Below are 22,060 nucleotides of genomic sequence, written 5' to 3' on the forward strand. Positions count from 1 at the left end.
GACAAGTGAAGACATGTCCATTCGGAGCAGGGTTGGTAGACCTGGACTGCTAATTCATGAATGTCTCTGAATACTTTCAAACAAAATAAACTGTATTTTTATAATGAAATGCACAGTAAATGCAACTATTAAATTTGTTTTGATTCACTGAGGACCACCAAGTTCCATTTGAATGTCCCCTTTGCATCAGGTCAGCAAATTGTGAACCCTAAAGGCTGGTACCTGGTTCTGTATAACTCTTGTGCTAATAATGGTTTTCTATCATTTTAAATGGCTGGGAGTAATATTTACAATGTGAAAAAATATATTAAATTCAAGACTTAATATACATAAAGTTTTGCTTTGGTTTGGGGGTATTCTGATGTTCTTAGTTTTTTTTTTGTTTTGTTTTGTTTTTGTTTTTGTTTTTCTTTTTTAATCCCCCTTTTCTTTTTCTGAGGCTGCCACCTACAAAAGAGTCAAGCAGTTCTTAATGGAAACACAGGGTCAACAAAGCTGCAAGTGTTTATTACCTGGCAGAAAGAGAAAATACCTATCACTCCAAGTCTACATAAATATACATTGAACATAAGATTAGTAAAGCTGGCATGGTGGTATACACCCATAATCTTAGCATCAGGAGCCTGGAGCAAGGCCAAGACTTCAAAGTAACCTTGATTACATAGTGAACTCAAAACGGGCCTGGTAAGAAACTCAACCCAAGAGGTAAAAGACCTTGACAATTAATGTTTAAGATAGTAGGGGGGAAAAAAATGAAAAACTGCCCCCAGAAGATAGAAAGACAGGACTGATACCATAAAAATAACCATCTACCAAAAGCAATAAATTCAATACAGTCTCTATCAAAATCTCACTTTATTTCCTGTATATTAATATAATTTACATATTAAACAAGTCTGTAGCAATATTATTGTGATATAGTTTGTGTAGAAAACTAATGAGAAAAAATTCAGATTACAGAATTAAACCCACGTAGCTACAGACTCCTAATCTTTGACAAAGATGTCAAAAACACACATAATAAAAAAGACAGCCTCTTCAACAAATGGTGCTGGAAAGGCTGGATAGTCACATGAAAAGAAAAAAGAAAAGAGAAAAAAAACCCAACTAGATATAAAAAATTCAACTCAAAATAGATCAAAGTAACTTTGGAAGATACTAGAGAAAAATGTTAGAGACACGGGCAAGGGCTTTCACAAGAAATAACTCTAAGAATTCACGGAGAGAACTGCATGAAATTATGACACCTGCAAGAAAACAGCTGGAGCTGGAGGGGCATGCTAAGCAGAAGAAGTCAGACAGAAAACACATCCTGCTTTCTCTCATGTGCATAATGTACATTTAACTGTGAACACTTACATGGAAGGAAAAAGGGGACTTTGAGAGCAGAAGAGGCCTAAGTACAGCAAGAGAGAAACAGCAGACAACATGAAAGGAGGGGCAATTTATGGGAGAAGGGGACCAGTAAGCATGTGCCTCAGAGGGAGATAGAGGGTAATGAAGAAGCAAATAAGAACGAAGTATAATGATATGTATACACACACTTTAAATATATATATACATATATATATGTAAACATATATATTAAAATGTCACAAAGGAATCAATTTCTAACCAAAAAACTTTTTTTTCAGAAAAAGCCGGACTATTATGAGAGCTTTTCTCAAAAAAATAAAATAAAATAAAATCATTGAAAAATGTAACTTTTTAAATCATAATAAAATATCACTCAGAAATATGCTCCTCCACTAGGAGAAATTACAGCTGAATGTGGACATTGGGAAGAATGGTAAATGGAAGAAATGACTCTGAACAAGCTACCTGCATCTGTAACTCAGCATCAGTCTGTAGCATTTTGGTCTTCGCTTGGGCATCAAAGATGAAAGGGTAGGAACAGAGGGTTACAGTATCCTAGAAAAAAATACAGCGTTGGTGTTATTACAGTATTCTACAGAGAACACTGGAGATACATTAGTGTATTCAAAAGGCATCATTTACCTGTATAATAGACGGTCTGGCTTTCTGTGTAAAGAACAAAAAAGACAGACTCTTACTTGAATTATAAAAACATAATTTTACCCCCATCAAAATATAAAATATATATAACAAACCCTTTCACATTATCTGGTTATTCAGCCAGCAACCTAATACCATTTCAATTGCTAACAACATTTTGATGAGAAAGAAAAGATATTTTGATGGATACAGACTGAAAAAAAGACCAAAAAAAATAAATAAATAATAATAATAATTTCTTTAAAAAGTAAAAGACTTTTAAGGGCCTGCCAGGCAGAGAACTGTCAGCTGTGCCTGGGGCTTCAACTCAGCTCAGCCATGGCCCATTTGAGTTGTCCATCCAACCATCTGTCCATCTGAACCAGGTCCTGTACCTCACCTTGATGACACTTCAGCCTTGCCACGGGCATGATGCTGTGACTCATTTTTTGGCCCTGTGGCTCAGTTCTGTTGGCCTCCAGCAGCAATCTATCTGGATTCAACAAGACCGGAAGGAAGCACCTACAATGCTCTGCATCTGCTTCTCACAAGGACTCTTAAGCACTGCAGCTCTTTTGTAGCCATTCTGTAACCTGCGTGCATACTTTGTGAAATGCAATCTGATTTCACAGGTAATGCTAATAGTTAAGACTACAATAAAAGATCGTGTAATACGCTAACAGCCATCTCTCATGAGCTAGCTGGCTTTTATGGTCAATTTACAATCTTCTGAAAGGCATTTTGGATATATTGTTAAAGGTGGTAAGACAAGAAATGACCCACCATGGAAGTGGGCAGCAGCATCCTACGGGCCGGGGTCCTGGCCAGAATAAAACCTGAGACGGTCAGGCTAAAGGAGCTCAGTAGGTGGAGTCCATGCCTGTACATACAAAGCCTGGCGCTTAGTTCCCAGCACTACACAGACTGAGCGTGGTGGTGCATGCCTAGGACCCTCGCATGCAGAGAAGGCAGCAGCAGGCTTCAAGGTCACTCTGATATACAGTACACTTGAGGCCAGCCTTGGCTACAGGATAGCTTATCGCAAGAAAAAAAAAATATTAGGAGAAAGTCATCTGAGTGACTGAATTCCTGAAAGATACCGCAGACCCGGATGTTCCCACTGTCTCACCTCTTCCACTATGAGAGATCACATCCCTCTCAACTCCTTTAAGTTGGTCTCCCCCCCAGCCCCCGCATTTAGTCACAGCAATGTGGAAAATAACTAGCAGACGTGAATTTACTATTGTTCAATAAACTGATATACTGCAGAAAGACACAAACATATCCGTCCATGTTTCTAGCATGGTGTGCTCGTGACAGTCATACAAAAAAATATTTTCAACAACAGAAACACAAAAACTATGAATAAAGATCATCTTGATCTGTAACATTTATCCAAAAAAAAACAATGAGCAAACTCATGCTTGGAGATCCGAGTGCACTGTATCACTTTAATGTCTCAGAGAGTGAGTGTTCTGTGTTTTTAAATGGTTTTCTAAACAAAATAAAAACACATTCTGAAAGGTCTCTTCTTAACTATGTGTTACCACACAATTTACACTTATCTGTTAATGACTTAACTGTGCAAGTACAGTGAGAAAAGAAAAGGGCATTTTTGCCTGATAGATGCTGCGTTTACTAAGGGAAAAGCCACAATTCCTCTAGCTTGCTGCATGAATAAGATTTAACAGCAGAGGGAGAAAAAGTAGCTGAGTCATCCCTGAAGGTGGGAGAGAGAACTCAAGCCTAGGCCTGGTGGCTCTAGTCCTTGTCTAGAATGCTGGAACATTCCTTTCCAGGGGACACACTGGCTCACCATACTAAGTCTGTGGAGCTCATAAGCATTTCACTGACTATAGCATTTTCCTATTTAATGTGTACATTTAATTTGGTTCATGTATATTGTATTTAATGTGTACATTTAATTTGGTTTATGTATATTGGTATTATGTTTTGATATATAAGAACTATACCTCCTTTTGTGATTATACACATTTAAATGAAGTCATATAATGGCAATAATAATTAAAATCCATCCTATTAATCCTTTAGAACTATATTCCTTAAGGAATCTTAGAACATTTCTCTACAATGAGAAACGTCAGAGAAACAGTTCCAGTCCAGAGGGACCAAGTCTGGAACATGTAATGCAGGTCTCCAGAAATGGGTCTCACAGACTTGCAGTTCCACGGGTCCAGTGAACTGTATTTCAAGGTGCAACTCACAAATTCATTTTTTAAAGTATATGAAAGCAACAAATAAGTAAATAGATCAGAACTGAAGAACTAGAAACATCCTTTCTTACATATGAAATCAACACTTCCTAGATGAGCTCTGACCAGGAGCATCTGAACAGCCGCATAGCCCTGGAAGTGAAGCACAGCTACCTCTGCTCAGGCTCCACCTTCCCCCGCATATGCTTGCCTGACACCCTAAGGCAGACAGTCCCTGGGCGGCACCTTGTCTGACGCACCAGCAAGGTGGCAAGATTTCTCATATTTTGTCTCTGAATGCCTCACCACTGGTCCTGCTACTCTCTCTGGGAACCTACAGGGACATTCACTGTACACCTTTTGGTTTTCAAATGAAGACTATGGCACATTATTAACAAAGAAGATAAACCACTATTGCCTCCTCCTCCTCACATCACGAACCCTGATTACACTCACTCCTTAACCCCCTCACCCACACCCCCAACCACTGTGACCATCCACTCAAAAAAGAAGGAATAAAAAAGTCCAATTTATGTTGTCTATACACGCCCTGGAGCATAGTCACCCCCACCCCCAACCGGCCAGCCCCTTAAAAAAAAATTCTGAATCCTCTCCCACTTGCACCCCTGACAGAAGCCATCAACTGTGGAGAGCTATACTTGAGCCCCCTTATCACAGTTTTTAATTGTTCTCTTGGATGGTTTTCTGTCTAGGCTGTTACTTTTTGGAGGGTAGGAGTTGTCACAGAAGCCTTCTATGACCCTCTTTCTCAACTGTGAGTCTGCAGTCATCAATACCACTGTAAAAGTAGCCTCCTTGCCCTTTACAGTCAGCAGGAGCATGGGCCATGGTCTCCCACATGGTTTCTGCTGACAGCACGATGCATAGACAGAGAAAGCCACACTAGAGAAAAGCTGTTCAACTTGCCCAGGCCTGTGTTCTACCCGGGGGCAACGCAGTCACCTGAAACAACTCATTAAGACTCACTCTGTCTCTATCTAACATCTTACAATTTACAAGCTGACACTGTATAATTTCTAAAGAAAACAAGACTAGAGTCCACGGATGTTCCCACATTAAAATTCCAATATCAACTCTTTTAACACATGATTTCTATTGAAAAGTATTTTGCTTTTCAAAACAATAACATAATCTTATAAAAAAAAATACAACAGTGTCCTAATTTTTAAGTTTTCTATAAGAATACTTCCACTAATTTGATCATCTATCATCTGACAAAGAAAAATACCTTGGCTATTTAGTTAAATACATTTACATAAATATTTTTGCCTTTAGAGACCACTGTAGAGCTCAAAACATACAGAAAAAAAATGCTGGTGATGAATCTGAAAAACTAGCAAATGCCTCACTTAAAATATGTCTGCTGTACCAGCTGCCTTAAATGTAAGTACCAAATGATTACCTGTTTTCTGACATTACAAATGATCCTAAACGTCAGGGATAAATCAGTGGGGAGGTGGTGTGCAGAAAGCCTCCTGCAGAAGATGCATCCAGCCAGCTGATGACTTCTGGAAGCCAGCTGTGTGTCAGATCTCCCAAGATCCACAAAATGATGAAAGTTTATATATTAACGTCTTGATTTTTACTTTGTGGCTCAAAAGAATAAGTAAATAGTGTAAAATATATCACCCTCACTCTTCAAATGTATGGATAAGCAATATTAAGAATATTCACATGGACTGGAGACATAGTTCATTAGATGGGTGCTTATCTACCTGAAAGAAGTCCTGAGTACGATCCCGAGCAATGCATAAAAGGAAGGCATAAAAGGATATACTGATAATCCCAGACCTGGGAGGTGAGGAGCAGGAGGATAAAAGTCATCTTTGGTTATTATGAGTCTGAAGCTGGGACACATGAGATCTTCTTTCGAAAACAAAACAAGGGGCAATAGAGATGGCTCAGCAGTTCAGAGCTGAGGGCCCAGGTTTGATTCCCAGCGCCCACACAGCAACCCACAGCAGTCTGTGACTCCAGTTCTAAGAGACTGAGTGGCCTTGCCAGGCTTCTGCAGGCACCAGGCAGGCACATAGTGCAGACATACATGCAGCTAAAACATTCATATATGTAAAATATTTAAAAAGCAAAGCAAACAAACAAACAAATCTTGAAATATTCACACTGCCTTAAAACAGAATTCCAGAACTGTCTCATCTCGCTGAACTGGAGCCTACAATGTACTAAGAAACAACTCCAGTTTCCCACTGATTCTATCAGTCTGACTGTTCAGATACTTTGATTTACTTTTCTTCCTATTATAACTGCAGCTCCAGATACCTTATGAAGCCTAATGACACTTATGATTCCCTACATTTCATACAGTTCCACAGTTCAAGCATGCAAGAATTAATTGAGTGAAAAAGACAGGTATGGAACCAGCATTAAAGTCAAAGATGAGAAGTACGGTTCATGGATATCAATTGAGACGCAATATGAATAAATTAATAAAATGTATTTTTTAAAAAAGCACAAAATGGCTAAAGCCTTAAAATATGCTTTACATGAATTCTTACCATGCCTGCCTGATGTAAAAACCACATGAGGTAGTCTTCCTGAATGTCCACAAGACTGGAAATCTCAGGGATGTAAAATGTGTCATATTCCACATGCTTCACTTTAAGATTTACCTGGTGAAGACCAAAATAAAAACAACTAAAACTAAGGAATTGAAAAGTCACCCAGAGGGATGGATGGGCAGGGGGGAGGCTCCCCTTTTCTGAGGAAGAGGGAGGCGGGTGAGGGAGAGAGGGGCAGACTGGGAGGGGAGGAGGGATGGGGCTATGGCTAGGATGTAAAGTGAATAAATGAACAAACAAACAAGCAATCTTAAAAAAAAAAAAGAAAAGGTGTCCTGGGGAGCCCTGGGGGGGGGGGGGAGTTACCTTCATCCCTCCACCCACCCTCCGCCCCCTGCCCATCCCCAAGGGTCACCTTGTATAGCTTCTGCAGAAGCTTAAGAGCGGCAGTCATGTAATTGTGAAAGAGTGCAGGGATGAGAAATGTCTTTCGTCCCCTCAGCAGGTAAAGGACTGCCCCTTTATAGAGGCTTACCAGCTTCATGAAGTATTTCGGGCATGCCTGAGACCACCAGTTATCTTAAGAAAGAAGGAAAGACATGCTTCAACGCATACCGTGGGCAAGTGTTCTTTCTTATGTCTTCTTCCTGATAGCTACAACTCCCATGGCTAGAAGATGAACATTAGTCTATGATCCAGCTTCGCAAAACTGATTTTTAAAAGGAACCATTAAAATGTGTGTGGAGAAAACAACTATACCTGAAGCCCTAAAATTCTTTCCCTTCCTTCCCTCCCTCTCTCTCTTCCTTCTCCCACCCTCCCTCCCTCCCTGCCTCTCCCCCTGCCTCTTTCATTTTAAAATGTTTTTTATGTTTTTTTTTTTCAACTCATGCTGAAGGCTAATCTGAAAAAGTTCAGTTCCCAGGCTGTGCGGGGGCCAGACACATACTCTGGGCACAGGGGCCTGCACCCACTACAGTAGTATTTGTGTGCCGTGGTCCTTTCAACATTGTTTTCAGCCACTTCAGACACTCTGTAGGAGGAGCAAGGGACATTTCATACTAAGTGAGGAAGAGGGAAACTATTCCTTCCTGTTATAAGACATAATTTGTGTTTCAGAAACAGATAAAACATATTCTCTCAAAGTGGTATTTGCTCATAGCCAGGCAGGATTATTTCACTGGAATTCTTCCGAAAGGAACTCAGCCATACTGCAACCCATAAGGTTTCCTTATTTAAAATATTTCATTAAAAATTAACGTGGGAGGCTAAGAGCACTGAAGTCCCAGGTTTTAGTCCTACTACCTACACTGCTGCTCACAACCATCTGAAACTCTAGTTCCAGGGGATCTGATGCCCCCTCCTGGCCTCCATGGCACCAGACACACACATGGTACACCAACATACATGCAGGCAAAATAACCATACACATGAAATAAACTTTGCAAAATTAAAGTGGGGACAGAGTCAAATAAAAAGGACAGACTATACGCAGCTGTTGGATTTGTGTGACAGGTATCTGTTGTGCTCACACTACTTTGAAGTTTTCTCTTAAATATGAACTGTCAGAAGTTAGAAATAAATTAACTGTAATCTGAATAATCCTGCAATGTTTTGTGTTATCTGGCCTGGAAAAAATTTAAAAAAGAAATTAAAATGCCAAAACTCAAAAAGTCTGATAAAATGTCTTTTCAAACTGCCATTTTGCTCTATTTTATACCTAAGAAAACAGGCTCTGAACAGCTCCTGATCTTGCAAAGTGTTAATTAATTACTAACATATTACTAATGCATTCATTAGTACTTCCAGTTTTATCTCTTGTGTGAAGGTGGAAACAACGGGAAAGCCAGAAGCAGGTCAGTTCGCTTGAGGGAAAACCATACTCCAGGGATACTCAGGCCACCTGAACCACAGAAGTTACCAAGTCGCAACAAACACCTGGAAAAATTACCAAGGGAGGGGGAAAAAAAAGTAAAAAGCCAGGTGACAGGTTTCTGCACCGGATTACTAAAAACGTCTCGGGCGCTACTCCAGCAGAGACCCTCTCCAGCCCGCTGAGGAACACGGAAGGTTCTTATCTCAGCAAAGTGTCCGGAGCCTGCAAAAATCAGTGTGGACTCAACTGTCCTAAAAAAGAAAAACAAAACAAACATTCCGTAAGTCCTCACTAGGTCACTCTCTGTCTCTCCTTTCTTGGAGATCTCTGTATCACAAAAGCTGTTCATTTGGCTCCCACCCCCTAAACGTCCGTACTGGAGAGGGACAGACAGAAGGACACTAACATTTGAGGCATTACAACTGCAAGCAAATGCGGGAAGGAAACAGTTTAAAGTTCAAGAACCTAACATTACAAATGTCTCAAAATTGGGATTAATCTGTCATGAATCATATCAAGGAAGCTAAATAAGAGTTCAATTCGCACCAATTGCAAACAGTTGGTTAAACTAGAAATCAACGGCAAAGAGAGGATTAAATGGTAAAGCTATTAAATGGCAACAAATAGATTGTTAGATCTCAGTCCACAAGAGCCAGCTGCCAAAACAAAGTCAGCCAGTCCAGAGCCAGGGCTATTACTGCGGATGAACTTACCTAATACTTTGCTGGGGTTTGCATCCAGCCGCAGGATGGCCATCGCCAGGGGAATGGTCAGCGTGATGTAATACCTAGAGTCCTGAAGCAGGGGGAACTCTGGGAGTATTAAATAGATTCTCATTGCTTCCACATCTGGGGGTGAGCTTGACAACTGGGGGATGAGGCAACTTTCAAAGCTGTTTAATATCTGTAAGAGAGAAAGAAAAGTAGTGAGAGATTTAAACATATCCGAGGCTTAAATACTTGTCTCCAATCTTGGAAGTTATTTGATGAACGCACAGCTCTTGCCTATTCAGTGCGCACTGAGCAAACACAAGGAGCAGCCTCAGAACATCGGGAAGAAGGGAGGAGCTTCCCGCCCACATGGACCTGATACTTTAGAGAGGCAACAGACAGCCCAACTCCCAACACGAATATTTTTACAAAACTAAGGCTTGTGCAGGAGTCTATCTGCCTCGTGTTGAGGTTCCTTGTGTCTTAAAAGCAGACCCCAGTGTAAGCTGCATTTTACAAACACAAACAACATACCTGTTCTAGGATCATGGAGTGCTGCGAATGCATTAACTTCTCAAATAAAACCCTAGTTGAGTTCAGGTCGATCCCAGGGATTTTGGGACTGGTTTTAAAATGTTCATCAATTCTAACCAAACAAACAGAGATCCATATATAATAAAGGGAGGCAAACACTGATAAAAACTTAAGTAGTTAATCAGCTTACCCGTTCTAGGCAGATTTTAATTTGATCTAGTAGATACGATATTCAAGAACACGAATTTTAAGAAGACCGACAGAAGGCGACTTACGGCAATTCTATCCACCCGACTTGGGGTTGTTTCATATAAAAAAAAATTATTTATTTATTTATTTATTATTTCTATTGTGTTCTGTCTGCATGTACACCTGCACGACAGAAGACGGCACCAGATCTCATTACAGATGGTTGTGAGCTGTGTGCTGGGAATTGAACTCAGGACCTTTTGCAGAACAGTATTCTTAACCTCTGATCCATCTCTCCAGTCCCCTGGTTGTTTTTGTTTTGAGAAAAGGTCTTACCAGGTAGTCCCTACTGGCCTAGAAGTCTCTATTAGACCAAGCTGGCCTTGAACACCGCGATCCACCTGCTTCTGCCTCCTAAGAGCTGGGAGGAAGGTGGGTGGTGGGGTGGAGCTGTGTGCAATTCCACTTTTAAACATGGCTTAAATTTTTCAAACCTTTCCTCCCTCAAGTCAAAGTAAAGCATTATCATTTCAAGTCAGGCCATTTACAGGCATGAAAGCAGCTCCTTTGCCTGAACCACTTCTTTGTTAGCTGTGCGTTTTGTGGCTGGTTGCAATCATCCACCCACACCCACTCATTTCCATTATGCAAACAGGCCCACTCAGGAACAAATGGCACATAGACCCTCTTATTCCAAGCCTCCCTCAAAAAGCATTTAAAATAAAAGTCAGATCAACACATGCCAAGTTACTATCTCTCTTAACCAGACAGAGTCAGTTACAGTCGCCCACCAGGGACTATATAGCAACTATTCGAACTTTAATCAAGTAATTTTTCCAACTCCACACATCTTAGCTTCCCAGAGAAGCTAATATCACATCTATTAATTTACAAAATATTTATTTAAAAAACAGGCATTGCTCTGAGTAATAGGTACATTCCGGCGATTCTAACAATCTCTGACAATATTAAAACAGAGGAAAACTTGGAAGGTCTACATTTTAGTATATATACTGGAATCAAAATGGTCAGGTCCAGAACAACTGCTTCAGACTTCCTTGATGAGCATTTTGCTGCTATTCTAAAAATTAATTAACTAAGATAATAGTTCTAATATACTAAAAGTAACCTTGAACAAGGGTGGAAGGATTTCTTTCCTGTGTTGCTAAGAAAAATCTACATGAAAGAGGGCTCCACTTTCCCCATATTCTCTCCTGCATTAGCTGCCAGTTCTTTTCCTGATCTCAGCCATTCTGACTGTGGCAAAATGGTATCTCAGTCATTTTAATTTTCATTTCCCTAATTGTTAAGGCTGTTGAATTAATACTAAGGGTTCTTCTTAGTCATTTTCATTCTTACTTTTGAGAAGAACTGTATTCGGGTAGATAACCCACTTTTTAACTGGACTGTCTGCTTGACGATTTAAGTTCTTTGTACATTCTTGATATTAATCCTCTATTAGCCGTGTAGGTGGCAAAGGCTCCCTCGTACCCTTCACCTGGTTAATAACCCCCTTAGCTACATAGAAGCTTTTTAGTTTTATGAGTTTTCATTTATCAATTGCTGGCCTCAACTCTTAAACAACCAGAAGACTATTCAAAAAGTCCTTTCTAATATATATTTGCTGTAGGGTACAAACTGTTTTTCTTCTAGTAATTTAGACTTTTGGGTTGTGTACTGAAGTCTCTGGTGCATCTGGAGTAGATTTTTGTGCAGGGTGATAGATGAGGGTCTAGTTTCGTTCTTCTATATTTGGGTGTCCAGTTTTACCATCACCACTTCTTGAAGATGCTGTCTTTTCTCTGGTGTGTCTTTGGGGCATCTCTATCAAATACAATTAAATTTAATGTCTAGCACTAAAGATACATAGCCTAGTACATCTGGCCACAGCCATTCCTAGCCTTCATAAAACTTATCCTTTAGAACAGAGTTCCTCAGACTCAGTAATACTGGCTTTGAGGCCCTGACAAGCTTTTCTTGGGCAGGCCAGACTATAGGATGTTCACCAGCACCTCTGGACCCACTGGAAACAAAAGCACAACCCTCCCCTTCCCTCCTGTAACAGCCAAAAAACGCCAGGAAACACGGCAGAGTCACCGTGGGTGGAAACCACTGTTGCTGCAGCATCGCCATAGAGTACAACCCTTATTACCTTTCCTTCCAGGGGAAGGCAGCGACTACACACAGAACGGAGTGGTTTGACTTCAGGTGCCCTAGTAAACAAAGAACTGCCTTTGTAGCCTCTAACTAACCAGTGGTTCTGAAGAATGAAGAAAAGACCCTATGGAGCCATACATTGCTCATCACTGTGAGCTAACATAATTCTGACTATTAATTAGGTATAATCAGACCCCCAAAAGCTAAGAATGTAGTTAGTCAGGTGATTCTAAGGCCTAGACAGGAGGTTCTCCCTGATATACTCACCAATGCACTTGAAAAATACTGATTTATGGCTTTCTTTGTTTTTTGTTTTTTTTTTTAATTTTTGGTTTTGGTGTTTGTTTGTTTTGGGTTTTTTTTTCCCCTTCTATAAAAACCTCATGAAACTGCTGCCACATTGGAATAAGGAATTTAGGATGACCGAAATCTGTGTTCCTAGGCCACAATCCCTCACACTTAGCTCCTGAATAAATGGCCACTCATCCCTTGTGAGACAAGAACTGCATTTCTCATGCAGTAACGGGGGGGCATGATGGTCCTTCTGCTTCCCTCTCACCCACCCTGTTAGTTAGTCCTCCTCACTGCTATATGTTGTTGCTATTTGAATATCTACTTAATGGCAAATGTGGAGGGAAGGGACTATGGCCTGTAACATCACTGTGAGACGGCAGAGCATTAAGAAGGTGAGACACAGTGTGCGTACCCTTCAATACTAGACCTTCGCCCTTTCCTATCTCTTCCCTGACAGCCAGCAGAAGGTAATTAGCTTCTACATGGAATCTTCTCCTGCTATGATGGATTTCCTCACCTTTGATCCAAAGAAATGTGGTCACCTGACCGTGGACTGAAAATGCTGAAAATGTACCTGAGGTAAGCATGTCCTTTCAGTTATCGCAGGTATGGTTTTTACAGTAACAGAGACCTGATTAACATATTCATCTTAATATTTCATTACCCTAATCAGTGGCTGAAATGGACCACAAAATGATAGGATTTGGGATATCCAAAGATCCCAATCCTTGGCAAACCCATTCTGCTGTCTGAGGTTCCTAAGGGGCCGGCCGTCTGCAGAAGAGATTAGGCCAAGCGACACTCTATTTGCTGCCTCTGCTCTCTGCCTCTGATGGTGGCCAGAGTTGATCCTGAATCCACAGAGCCCCAGAATGAAGCTTCCCTCAGACCTCCACAAGAGTTCACTCCTGTTGTGAGATGAAAATTACCTCAGCAAACTATAGAAACAAAGAATTAGCCAAGAAGTTTGAATTTAGGAACAAGTCAGGAACACATGTGGAGAGCAGCACCCTCAGACAGCCTGCAGTTCCAGCTTCCGGCCACACTAGGTCTCAGAAGGGACCCTTTCTGTCTGCAAATCTGCCCCTGAGGAGTGAGTGAACACCCACACCCTGGGCTTCTCTAGTTCACCATTCCTAGATGCTTCCATTTTATGCAAATGTCAGCTTCCTCTTTCAATAAGGATTTACATCACACATGGGCGTCTGAAGCTTCAAGGCCACTTACTTTTTTTCCAGAAAACTTCCATTCCAACAAGCTGCAGAAGACAGTATCTGAACAACACCACTGTTCAAGACAGAAAAGGAGAAAGGAGTCTTTTAGAATTACAAATCAGCACTTATATAAGCCTCAGTAGCAAGCCAGCCATCGCCTAGACAGCCCACTCGGTCACTGGGGCACTTTCTTTCCTCTAGCAGGTGCATGCCTGGTTTAGAGAACAGTGTTTCACCTCAAAATGGACAACATGAAGGTTTTTTTTTTTTTAAGTGTCAAAAATCATAAAAGCAAAATTGTTTCTAACAAAAAGCTTGGCCATTCTCTTATCAGCCATCCATTCTTTCTTTCTTAAAGTAAGCTGTTATTTCACAAGCACAGAAGTTAATAACATACCTGGTTTAGAGAACAGTGTTTCACCTCCAAATGGACAATATTAAGTTTTTTTTAAGTGTCAAAAAATCATAAAAGCAAAACTGCTTCTAACAAAAAGCTTGGCCATTCTCTTATCATTTCCTTCTTTCTCTTTTTTAAAGTAAGCTGTTATTTCGCAAGCACAGAAGTTAATAAATGCCCAATCATGTCTTCCTATTCTACTGACCATCTGAGAAAGAAACTGAAGATGAGTGGAAAGAAAGACTGACTATCACATCTGCAGAATCTGTGGAAGTGCCTACTCTGTGAGGACCAGGACTGCCACCAGAGACAAGGGATAGAACAAGCAAATGGCGAGGAAGGAGCGGAGGAACTTCTGTCAGCTGTAGAATATGGGTCATGTAGCATCTTTAGAGGTGACTTCCTCTCGTTTCCACTTTTAACTAAAAAATCAGAAGTCCTGGTAAAGCTCACGTGCATAGGTCGCCTGCTGCTCAGCATCCTGGTCTCTCTTATCCTTCCTCCCCCCTCTAGCCTCAGCTCCTTAGCAATGCCCACAATAGGAGGAGACTCTGTGGACTGCTGCAGGGCGGGGCCTGGGCATTTACGCCACCCAGAACAGTTTGGATCATAAAGCAAGATCCACTGTGTATTTTTTTCTTCAAGATAGCCATCTTTGTTACACAGATTGATTTATTTGTTTCCATAAATGAGACTACAAGAAAAACATGGACATGCTGATCATAGTCATCAAAGTCAATAAAAATGTGTTAAAATACAGAGAAAAAAATATTATCCAAACTCAACAAAAGTCTCACATTTTTATTATACCTTGTTCCCAGAAGACTCTGAATTATCATTTTAACTAATTTTACATTGAATGAAAAAACTGTAGAAGTTACTCATATCAGTTAAAATAAAAGGCTGTTAAGATTCAAGGTTCCTTAAGGAAAACCATTTCTAGATGCAACATAAAACAAAGAACTCTCAGCAGAGGTACCAACTCGGCCTTCCTTCACGGGACTTCATAGATCTTGCAATGATAAGTAATGAGGAGTGAAAACTGGAGAGCAAACCACTGTGTTATTTGGAGGATAATGAGATGAGATTTCAATAAATGTACAAAAATGATTCCGTAAACGCAGAACTCAGTGTATGTGCAGAGAGTATCAGCCACCCAGCTGATAAAAGAAAACTCCAGCATGCTGTGGAAGAAGCAAAATGAAAAGACAACCACATACTTGATCGTGTTTGCGCTGTTGTGTTCTGAGAGTTTTTGTCTCCAAACTGCTATGGTTTCATCATTTATTAAGTTGGTGTAATGCGCTTGGTTCACAGTCCTGAAGTCAACAGCAGGAGAAGAATTCTGGAGAAATGAAAACAAGAGAAAAGAGAAATGACAGGCATGGATCTGCTCTCCTTTCCTTCCCGAGCATGGACTCCACGTCATACACGTCACAAATTTGAGGAAGGAACTGGTGGCTTCCCAGAGCCTCTCCCCCAGAACACAGGCCCATGCCCACTCCTGCAGCTAGGAGGGCAGTCTGCTCTTCAGGATCTTCCTGGGCCACTGCTCCACTCTGCTATACTCAGTGGCAGGCAGCCATTATACAAAGGCTCCCTTGCCTGAACTTCAGGGTACCACACCAGGCTGCGTGAAGCCTCTTTTGCGAGTGACCGAAGTTCAGCATCTCCCTCCACCGAGCCCTGTCTCCTTGAGCCTTGGGTTGGTGTTTCTTCTACAGATTCTGTTTCAACTTGTGACAGGTTTTCTAGCTAGCTCTCTTTCCCCTTGCTCTGAGTCACTATCCCACAGAGATATTGGTTTCTTGCCATAATTGTTCCCTCAATTCCAAGAAAATGTAATATAGAAAATGTTTAAGCCAGACGTGATGGTACATGCCTGCAATCCCAGCATTTGGGAGGTGAGGAGAATAAGTGAATGAGCCAAGAGCTCAGGACCACCTTCAGCTATACAGTGAATTCTCAAAGCCAGCCTGGGCTACATCAAACTGTTTTAATATGTTTAAAGGCAAAAATTAGTTATAGTGTAAGCAATTTCTGAAAATTCAGGTACATGACTTTTTCTTCCTCAATTGTTTGTGTGTACGGTGCATGCCTTTACAGATGTATTTTCACATGCGGGGGTATAAATGTGTGTGTAAGATGTGCACACATGTGCATGTAGAAGCATGTGTTGGTCAGAGGTTATCTTGGTCACACTTCCTTGATCACTCTCCACCTTATTCCCTGAAACAACACCTCTCAAGTGGCCTGAGAGCTGACTACATCCCTTGTCTGGTTTGCCAGCTAGCTCTGTCTCTGCCCCTCAACAATGGGATTAATGCCACACCCACCTGGCTTTTACAAAGGTTCTAGGATCTGAACTCTTGTCAGCACACTTTGCAGGGCAAGCATTTTCACTACCGAGCCATGTCCTCAGCCCCAGCAATTCTTAATTTCTGGTTCCATGTATATAACTTTAATCTTATGAAAGGATGTTTCAAAAGGATTTTAATAATAGCTTTGAAAATCCCAAATACTGTCCACACTATATACCTTTTAGTGATACACTTTTTAATTTTAGGCTTTATGTGTGTAAGTGCTTTGCCAATATGTATATCTGTGTACCATTTATATGCCTAGTGCCCACAGACCAGAAGGTAATGAATTCCCTGGAACTGAAGTTGCAGATAGCTGTGAGCTACCATTTGGGTGCTCGGAATTGAACCTGGGTCTTCTCGCAAAGTAGCCAACAAATGTTCTTAACCACTGAGCCATCTTTCCAACCCCAACCCCAGTGACATTTTAAAATTTACAGTAATTTATTAATGCTTTTGTGTGTGCGAGCATGTGTGTGTGTGTGTGTGTGTGTGTGTGTGTGTGTGTACACAATGTGTGAGGGTGAGAGGACAACTTCCATAAATTGGTTCTTTCCATTCACCATGTTGCTTTCAGAAGTAGATCTTGCCTCTTAGTGGGAGCGCCCTTATTCTCTGAGCTGTCTTGCCAAACCATTTAGTGGTATTTTTAAAGAAACCACTATAAGTACTTATCTGCTTATTTCCAATTTTTTTCTCCAACATCTACTCATTATCCAGTACTAAGAAAAAGTTGACAGTATGTGCATCCTAAAGGAGGGAAAAGTAATATTCAAGCAGTCAGCCATCAATTCATAGAAAAATCATTGTTTTCTCCTTTACACTTGTACATAAATTTCAGCTTTCACAGGAAGCTTGCTGGTTCTATTCCACAGTTGAGAGCTAACATTATGCAGAGAACAGAAAGTCTCTGTAACACACATCATATTATCTAGTTCTTGATAATTACTTCACAAAAATGACTACACACATATACTAAAAGAACAAATATTATAATTGAATTATATCAAAAGAAACTCTTAAACCAACATAGACAACTGAACCAGCCACACAGCTCCCTTTCCCCCATCTTGGTTGTAAAGCACTACTCCTACTAACCTTGAATTGCTTGTTTCCCCAAGGGGACACCTGAACACCAACAATAACACAAACTTACAGAAAATACATGGAGGTCTCAAACTATTTCACTCATTCTTCATCACATATTCAATAACCGACAGATACAAGGAAAAGACTAATTTTCCCCTCCATGGGTGTGGGGACCAAACTCAGAGCCTGCCACATGCTAGGAGTGGGAGAAGAGAGGTAGAACAGGAGGAGAGGAAGACAGAGAGAGACACACACACACACACACACACACACACAGAGAGAGAGAGAGAGAGAGAGAGAGAGAGAGAGAGAGAGAGAGAGAGAGAGAGAGAGAGAGAGAGAGAGAATTACAGCTAACATGCTTGAGGCAAACACACACACACACACTCTCTCTCTCTCTCTCTCTCTCTCACACACACACCTCTAAGCATTTTAACTACCTTCCCTCTTTCGCTTATCCTGAGAATATTATAAAGGAAAAGGTGAGGTTGTGATCACATTCAGTACACCTAGATTGTGAAGAAGCACAGCAAAGGAAAATATGAGTATATGTGGAACATTCAAAACCTGGAAGCTTCAAATCCAAAACTGCTGGGAGTCCAGAAGTGGAAAGCCCCAGGAAAAAGCGTTGTTCATGCACACAGTGATTTAAGATATCCTGTTACACACCTCAACAGTGTGTTTGAGTGGTAGTATGATTCACAGTCCTGCAAATGGTGATGTAAGGTGGCATGTAACATGCCTTCAGTGTATCTGAGTCCTAGCGAGTTTCACGTTCACACACATAGTGATTTAAGATGTCATATGGCATTACCTCCATAATGTATTCAAGTTGACATAAGCTTTTGTGTAGTTTTGGGGTTCCATCTCCAATGTACTCTATATATATGTAAATATTTCAAAATCCAAAAGATTCTGAAGCATTATTTTTCTGGCTACGACTTCACACACTCAAGTAGTGATAGCGGAACTAGGTAAGCATATACTTTTCAATCTCTGTATCTAACAAGCATCTTGCATGTTTGTGTTATATTACATATAATAATATGTAAATATGTGTGACTTTATACTTGAAAAGACAGGTGTGCAAGGACAGCACTTTGGAGACTGAGACAAAGGGAAACTGTGAGCTTCAGGTGAGCCTGGCTACTTTCTCTAGGTAAAGGGGAGGAACATTCCATTGTGAACTTAAAACTTTAATAGGGGACACCTTTCGCCAGATGAAACTTTAACTTACAGGTTAACTAACACTAACACTATCGTATGCCTTACTGCCTTTTATCAGTGGGTTGTTTTCCATACCCAACACTACTAATATATTTGAAACTCAGCTACATAACATATTGTATATGGAAATTTAAGTTTTATGTTTAATTCTCAGGGGAAAAAAAGTTGGATATTATTTAAGTCAGTTTCTCCCACAGTGGAGGCACATGCCTTTACTATCAGCACTCAGAAGGAAGAGGTCGGTAGATCTCTGAGTTCAAGGCCAGCTGGTCTACAGAGAGAATTCCTAGACAGCCAAGGTTACAGAGAGAGAACTTACCTCAAAAACAACAACAAAGACAGAATCTTAATTCAGTTTCTTTCAGAAATGAATTCCTACAAGTCTACTACTTGAAAACAAACAAACAAACAAACAAAAATGACTGAAGAGACCCTGTGCTTTTTGCTTTTAGCATTTAGGATTTAGCACTTAGCATTTCCTACTGGCATAAGCTCAGCTTCCTTTAGGATTTTCTCTGTGAAGTTACAAAGCCGAAGCCAAAACATGTCTAAGGTAGCCACTCTACATCACCCCTAAGATGGCTGACCTACAAGGCTTCCTGCAGGCTCTTGACTGAAACACAGCTCACTGGCTACAGCATCTGCCTGGCAACACCTTTCCTACAGAACCAAGGAATGGTAGGAAGGCAACATGACTTAAAGATGGCAGAGTCGCTGGGCAGTGGTGGCGCACGCCTTTAATAATCCCAGCACTTGGGAGGCAGAGGCAGGTGGGTCACTGTGAGTTCAAGGCCAGCCTGGTCTACAAAGCGAGTCCAGAACAGTCAAAGCTACACAGAGAAACCCTGTCCCCTGTCTCGAAAGACCAAAAAAAAAAAAAAAAAAAAGAAGAAGAAGAAGGAGGAGGAAGAGGAAAAGGAGGAGGAGGAAGAGGAGGAGGAGGAGGCAGTGTTAGAGCAATGAACAGGCTTTCGTTAATTGAAAAGGCCTTTGTTTCCACAGGTGCTCTTTTCTTCCCACCAAAATCTCCTGCTTTTCCAATTACTGACTTGAGTTTGCCCCCTTGCAGAGCTTGTTAGTAGAAGTAGGAGTGTGTAAAAGAAAAAAGAAGAAAGCTACAGCACTCTTCAGTTGACTGTCCTTGGTCGTGAAGAGCAGAATGAACTAAATAATGTCACAGATTGTTTTATCTATACCAGACCTTGAGCTCTGAAAAGCATATGTCACTGTTGCCTCTCTCCTTTCCTTCCTCTTCCTCGTCCTCTCCCTTTCCTTTCCTTTCTTTTCCTTTGAGACAGGGTCTCATGTAGCTCAGGCTGGCCAAAACTGTCCAAGCAGCCAAGGATCACTTCACCTACAGTCTCTACCAGGTGAGTACTGGGGTTACGGAAGTGCACTGCCATGCGCATGTACACCACTTGTTTTTTGTGGCTTACCTGGAATACTGATGCAGGAGCAAGAGAAGGGAAATCTCAGTGTGGTATCATGACCAGGCAATAAATAATAAACATTTTAAAAAATCTGAACTTTTTTCAATCTCTCTTAAATATTCATTATACACTCAGTTGCATCAAACAATGAATCCCATTAAGTTATCAAACACCTGGCATTCATTGTACTTAACAGTGAAGAGACAGAAAAATAGTAGCACAAATGCTCTAAGCCGCTTTATATTTCTTTTAGAACAAGTATGAATATAAATAATTAATTCTACACTATAAATTACAACTCTGAAATGTTAAGAACAGGATAATCATTAGCAATTCGAAGGAGCTAAGTGGGCAGAATGTGAAAGTTTAATTTGTTTCTTTTAATAAGATAAACAAAGAGCCACAAAGCTTTTGTGTAACTATTACCGTAAACATTGATTACCATCATTCTACTTTAAACGTGATATTTACCTCATAGGTAGAGCAGAGTACAAAAGTCTGGTCCCCTCCAGAGAAGATCTGCTTAACGACTCGGTACTTAAAGCGATCTGTCAAAAAGCACACCAGACAGTATGTTTGTCAACAGTTGCTTCCCACATCCCTTCTTGTTCCAAACTACCCTTCAGAGAGCTTATCTGTTTGAATTATATACAGAAAAGAGGCCCTCCTGGTTCACTGCCCTGGACTGTTTCTAGTTCAGTTAAAAATAAACATATGAAGTACTGGCCATACCCTCCCAGCCAGCTAACCCTGACCTTGTTTCTATTTCTCATGCTAATTCTGTCATGCCACCAGCTAGAAATCTAAAATGGGCACTACTATAAATGGTAACATGTGTGTCGCACGCGCCCGCGCGCACGCACACACACACACACACACACCTGCATGTAGTTCTCTCTGTCCCCTTCAGGATGATGCTAGCAGTACAAGGACATCTTTTTCAAGTCCCAGGGTCTCATCACAGGGACACTCTTTTTTTCTTTTTAATTAATTTACTTAGATTACATCTCAATCGTTATCCCATCCCTTGTATCCTCCCATTCTTCCCTCCCTCCCCCTTTTACCCTATTCCCCTCCCCTAGGTCTGTGACCAAGGGGGACCTCCTCCCCCGCTATATGGTCATAAGCTATCAAGTCTCATCTTCGTAGCCTGCTTATTCTTTCTCTGAGTGCCACCAGGCCTCCCCACCAAGGGGAAGTGGTCAAATATGGGCACCAGAGTTCATGTCAGAGTTAGTCCCTGCTCTCCACTCAACTGTGGAGAATGTCTTGTCCATTGGCTAGATCTGAGTAGGAGTTTGATGTTTACTGCATGTATTGTCCTTGGTTGGTCACAGGGACACTCTTAAGATCACTTAATTGCTTTTTTCTTTTTATTACAATAAAATTACATCATTTTATGCTTTACCTTTACTTCCTTATTACCTACCGCATGCCCACCCCCTCTCCTTTTTGACATTATGGTTGTGAGCCTCCATGTGGTTGCTGGGAATTGAACTCAGGACCTCTGGAAGAGCAGACAGTACTCTTTACTGCTGAGCCATCGTGCCTACCCAATTTTTCTATTCTTAAGCAAGTTATTTAACCTCAGGTGGGATAAGACCTTTACTTCTGGCAAAGGGGTGACGGCCAATAGTCATGTGCTTGTTTTTTTTAGTGCTTATTTGTTAATGGAACTTGTTAAGCAATCAATTACAACTTTAAGATTAATTTTCACCATTAACAAAAATAAGATATACACCACCAGCACCTTGGATTGTCCTCTAGGCTCTCAACTGCATAGCTTCATGCAGAATGAGTACTGAAATGACTTGATAATAAACAACCAAAACACAATG

General features: G+C 40.9%; 1 protein-coding gene across 1 annotated transcript in view; it reads right to left on the minus strand.

Annotated features, from left to right (window-relative positions):
- The window catches only part of Herc3 (HECT and RLD domain containing E3 ubiquitin protein ligase 3), an 81,004-nt gene that overhangs the window by 35,348 nt on the left and 23,596 nt on the right, over positions 1-22,060 (minus strand). The window contains exons 8-16 of the mRNA XM_051152266.1: positions 20,694-20,770; positions 15,337-15,461; positions 13,733-13,792; positions 9,866-9,977; positions 9,335-9,524; positions 7,161-7,324; positions 6,743-6,856; positions 1,999-2,022; positions 1,822-1,911 (exon numbers count right to left, since the gene is read on the minus strand). Coding sequence (XP_051008223.1) covers positions 1,822-1,911; positions 1,999-2,022; positions 6,743-6,856; positions 7,161-7,324; positions 9,335-9,524; positions 9,866-9,977; positions 13,733-13,792; positions 15,337-15,461; positions 20,694-20,770 — 956 coding nt within the window. The remainder of the gene's footprint in view (positions 1-1,821; positions 1,912-1,998; positions 2,023-6,742; positions 6,857-7,160; positions 7,325-9,334; positions 9,525-9,865; positions 9,978-13,732; positions 13,793-15,336; positions 15,462-20,693; positions 20,771-22,060) is intronic.

This window comes from Acomys russatus, chromosome 10, assembly GCF_903995435.1.
Source record: "Acomys russatus chromosome 10, mAcoRus1.1, whole genome shotgun sequence".
NCBI classification, from domain to species: domain Eukaryota; kingdom Metazoa; phylum Chordata; class Mammalia; order Rodentia; family Muridae; genus Acomys; species Acomys russatus.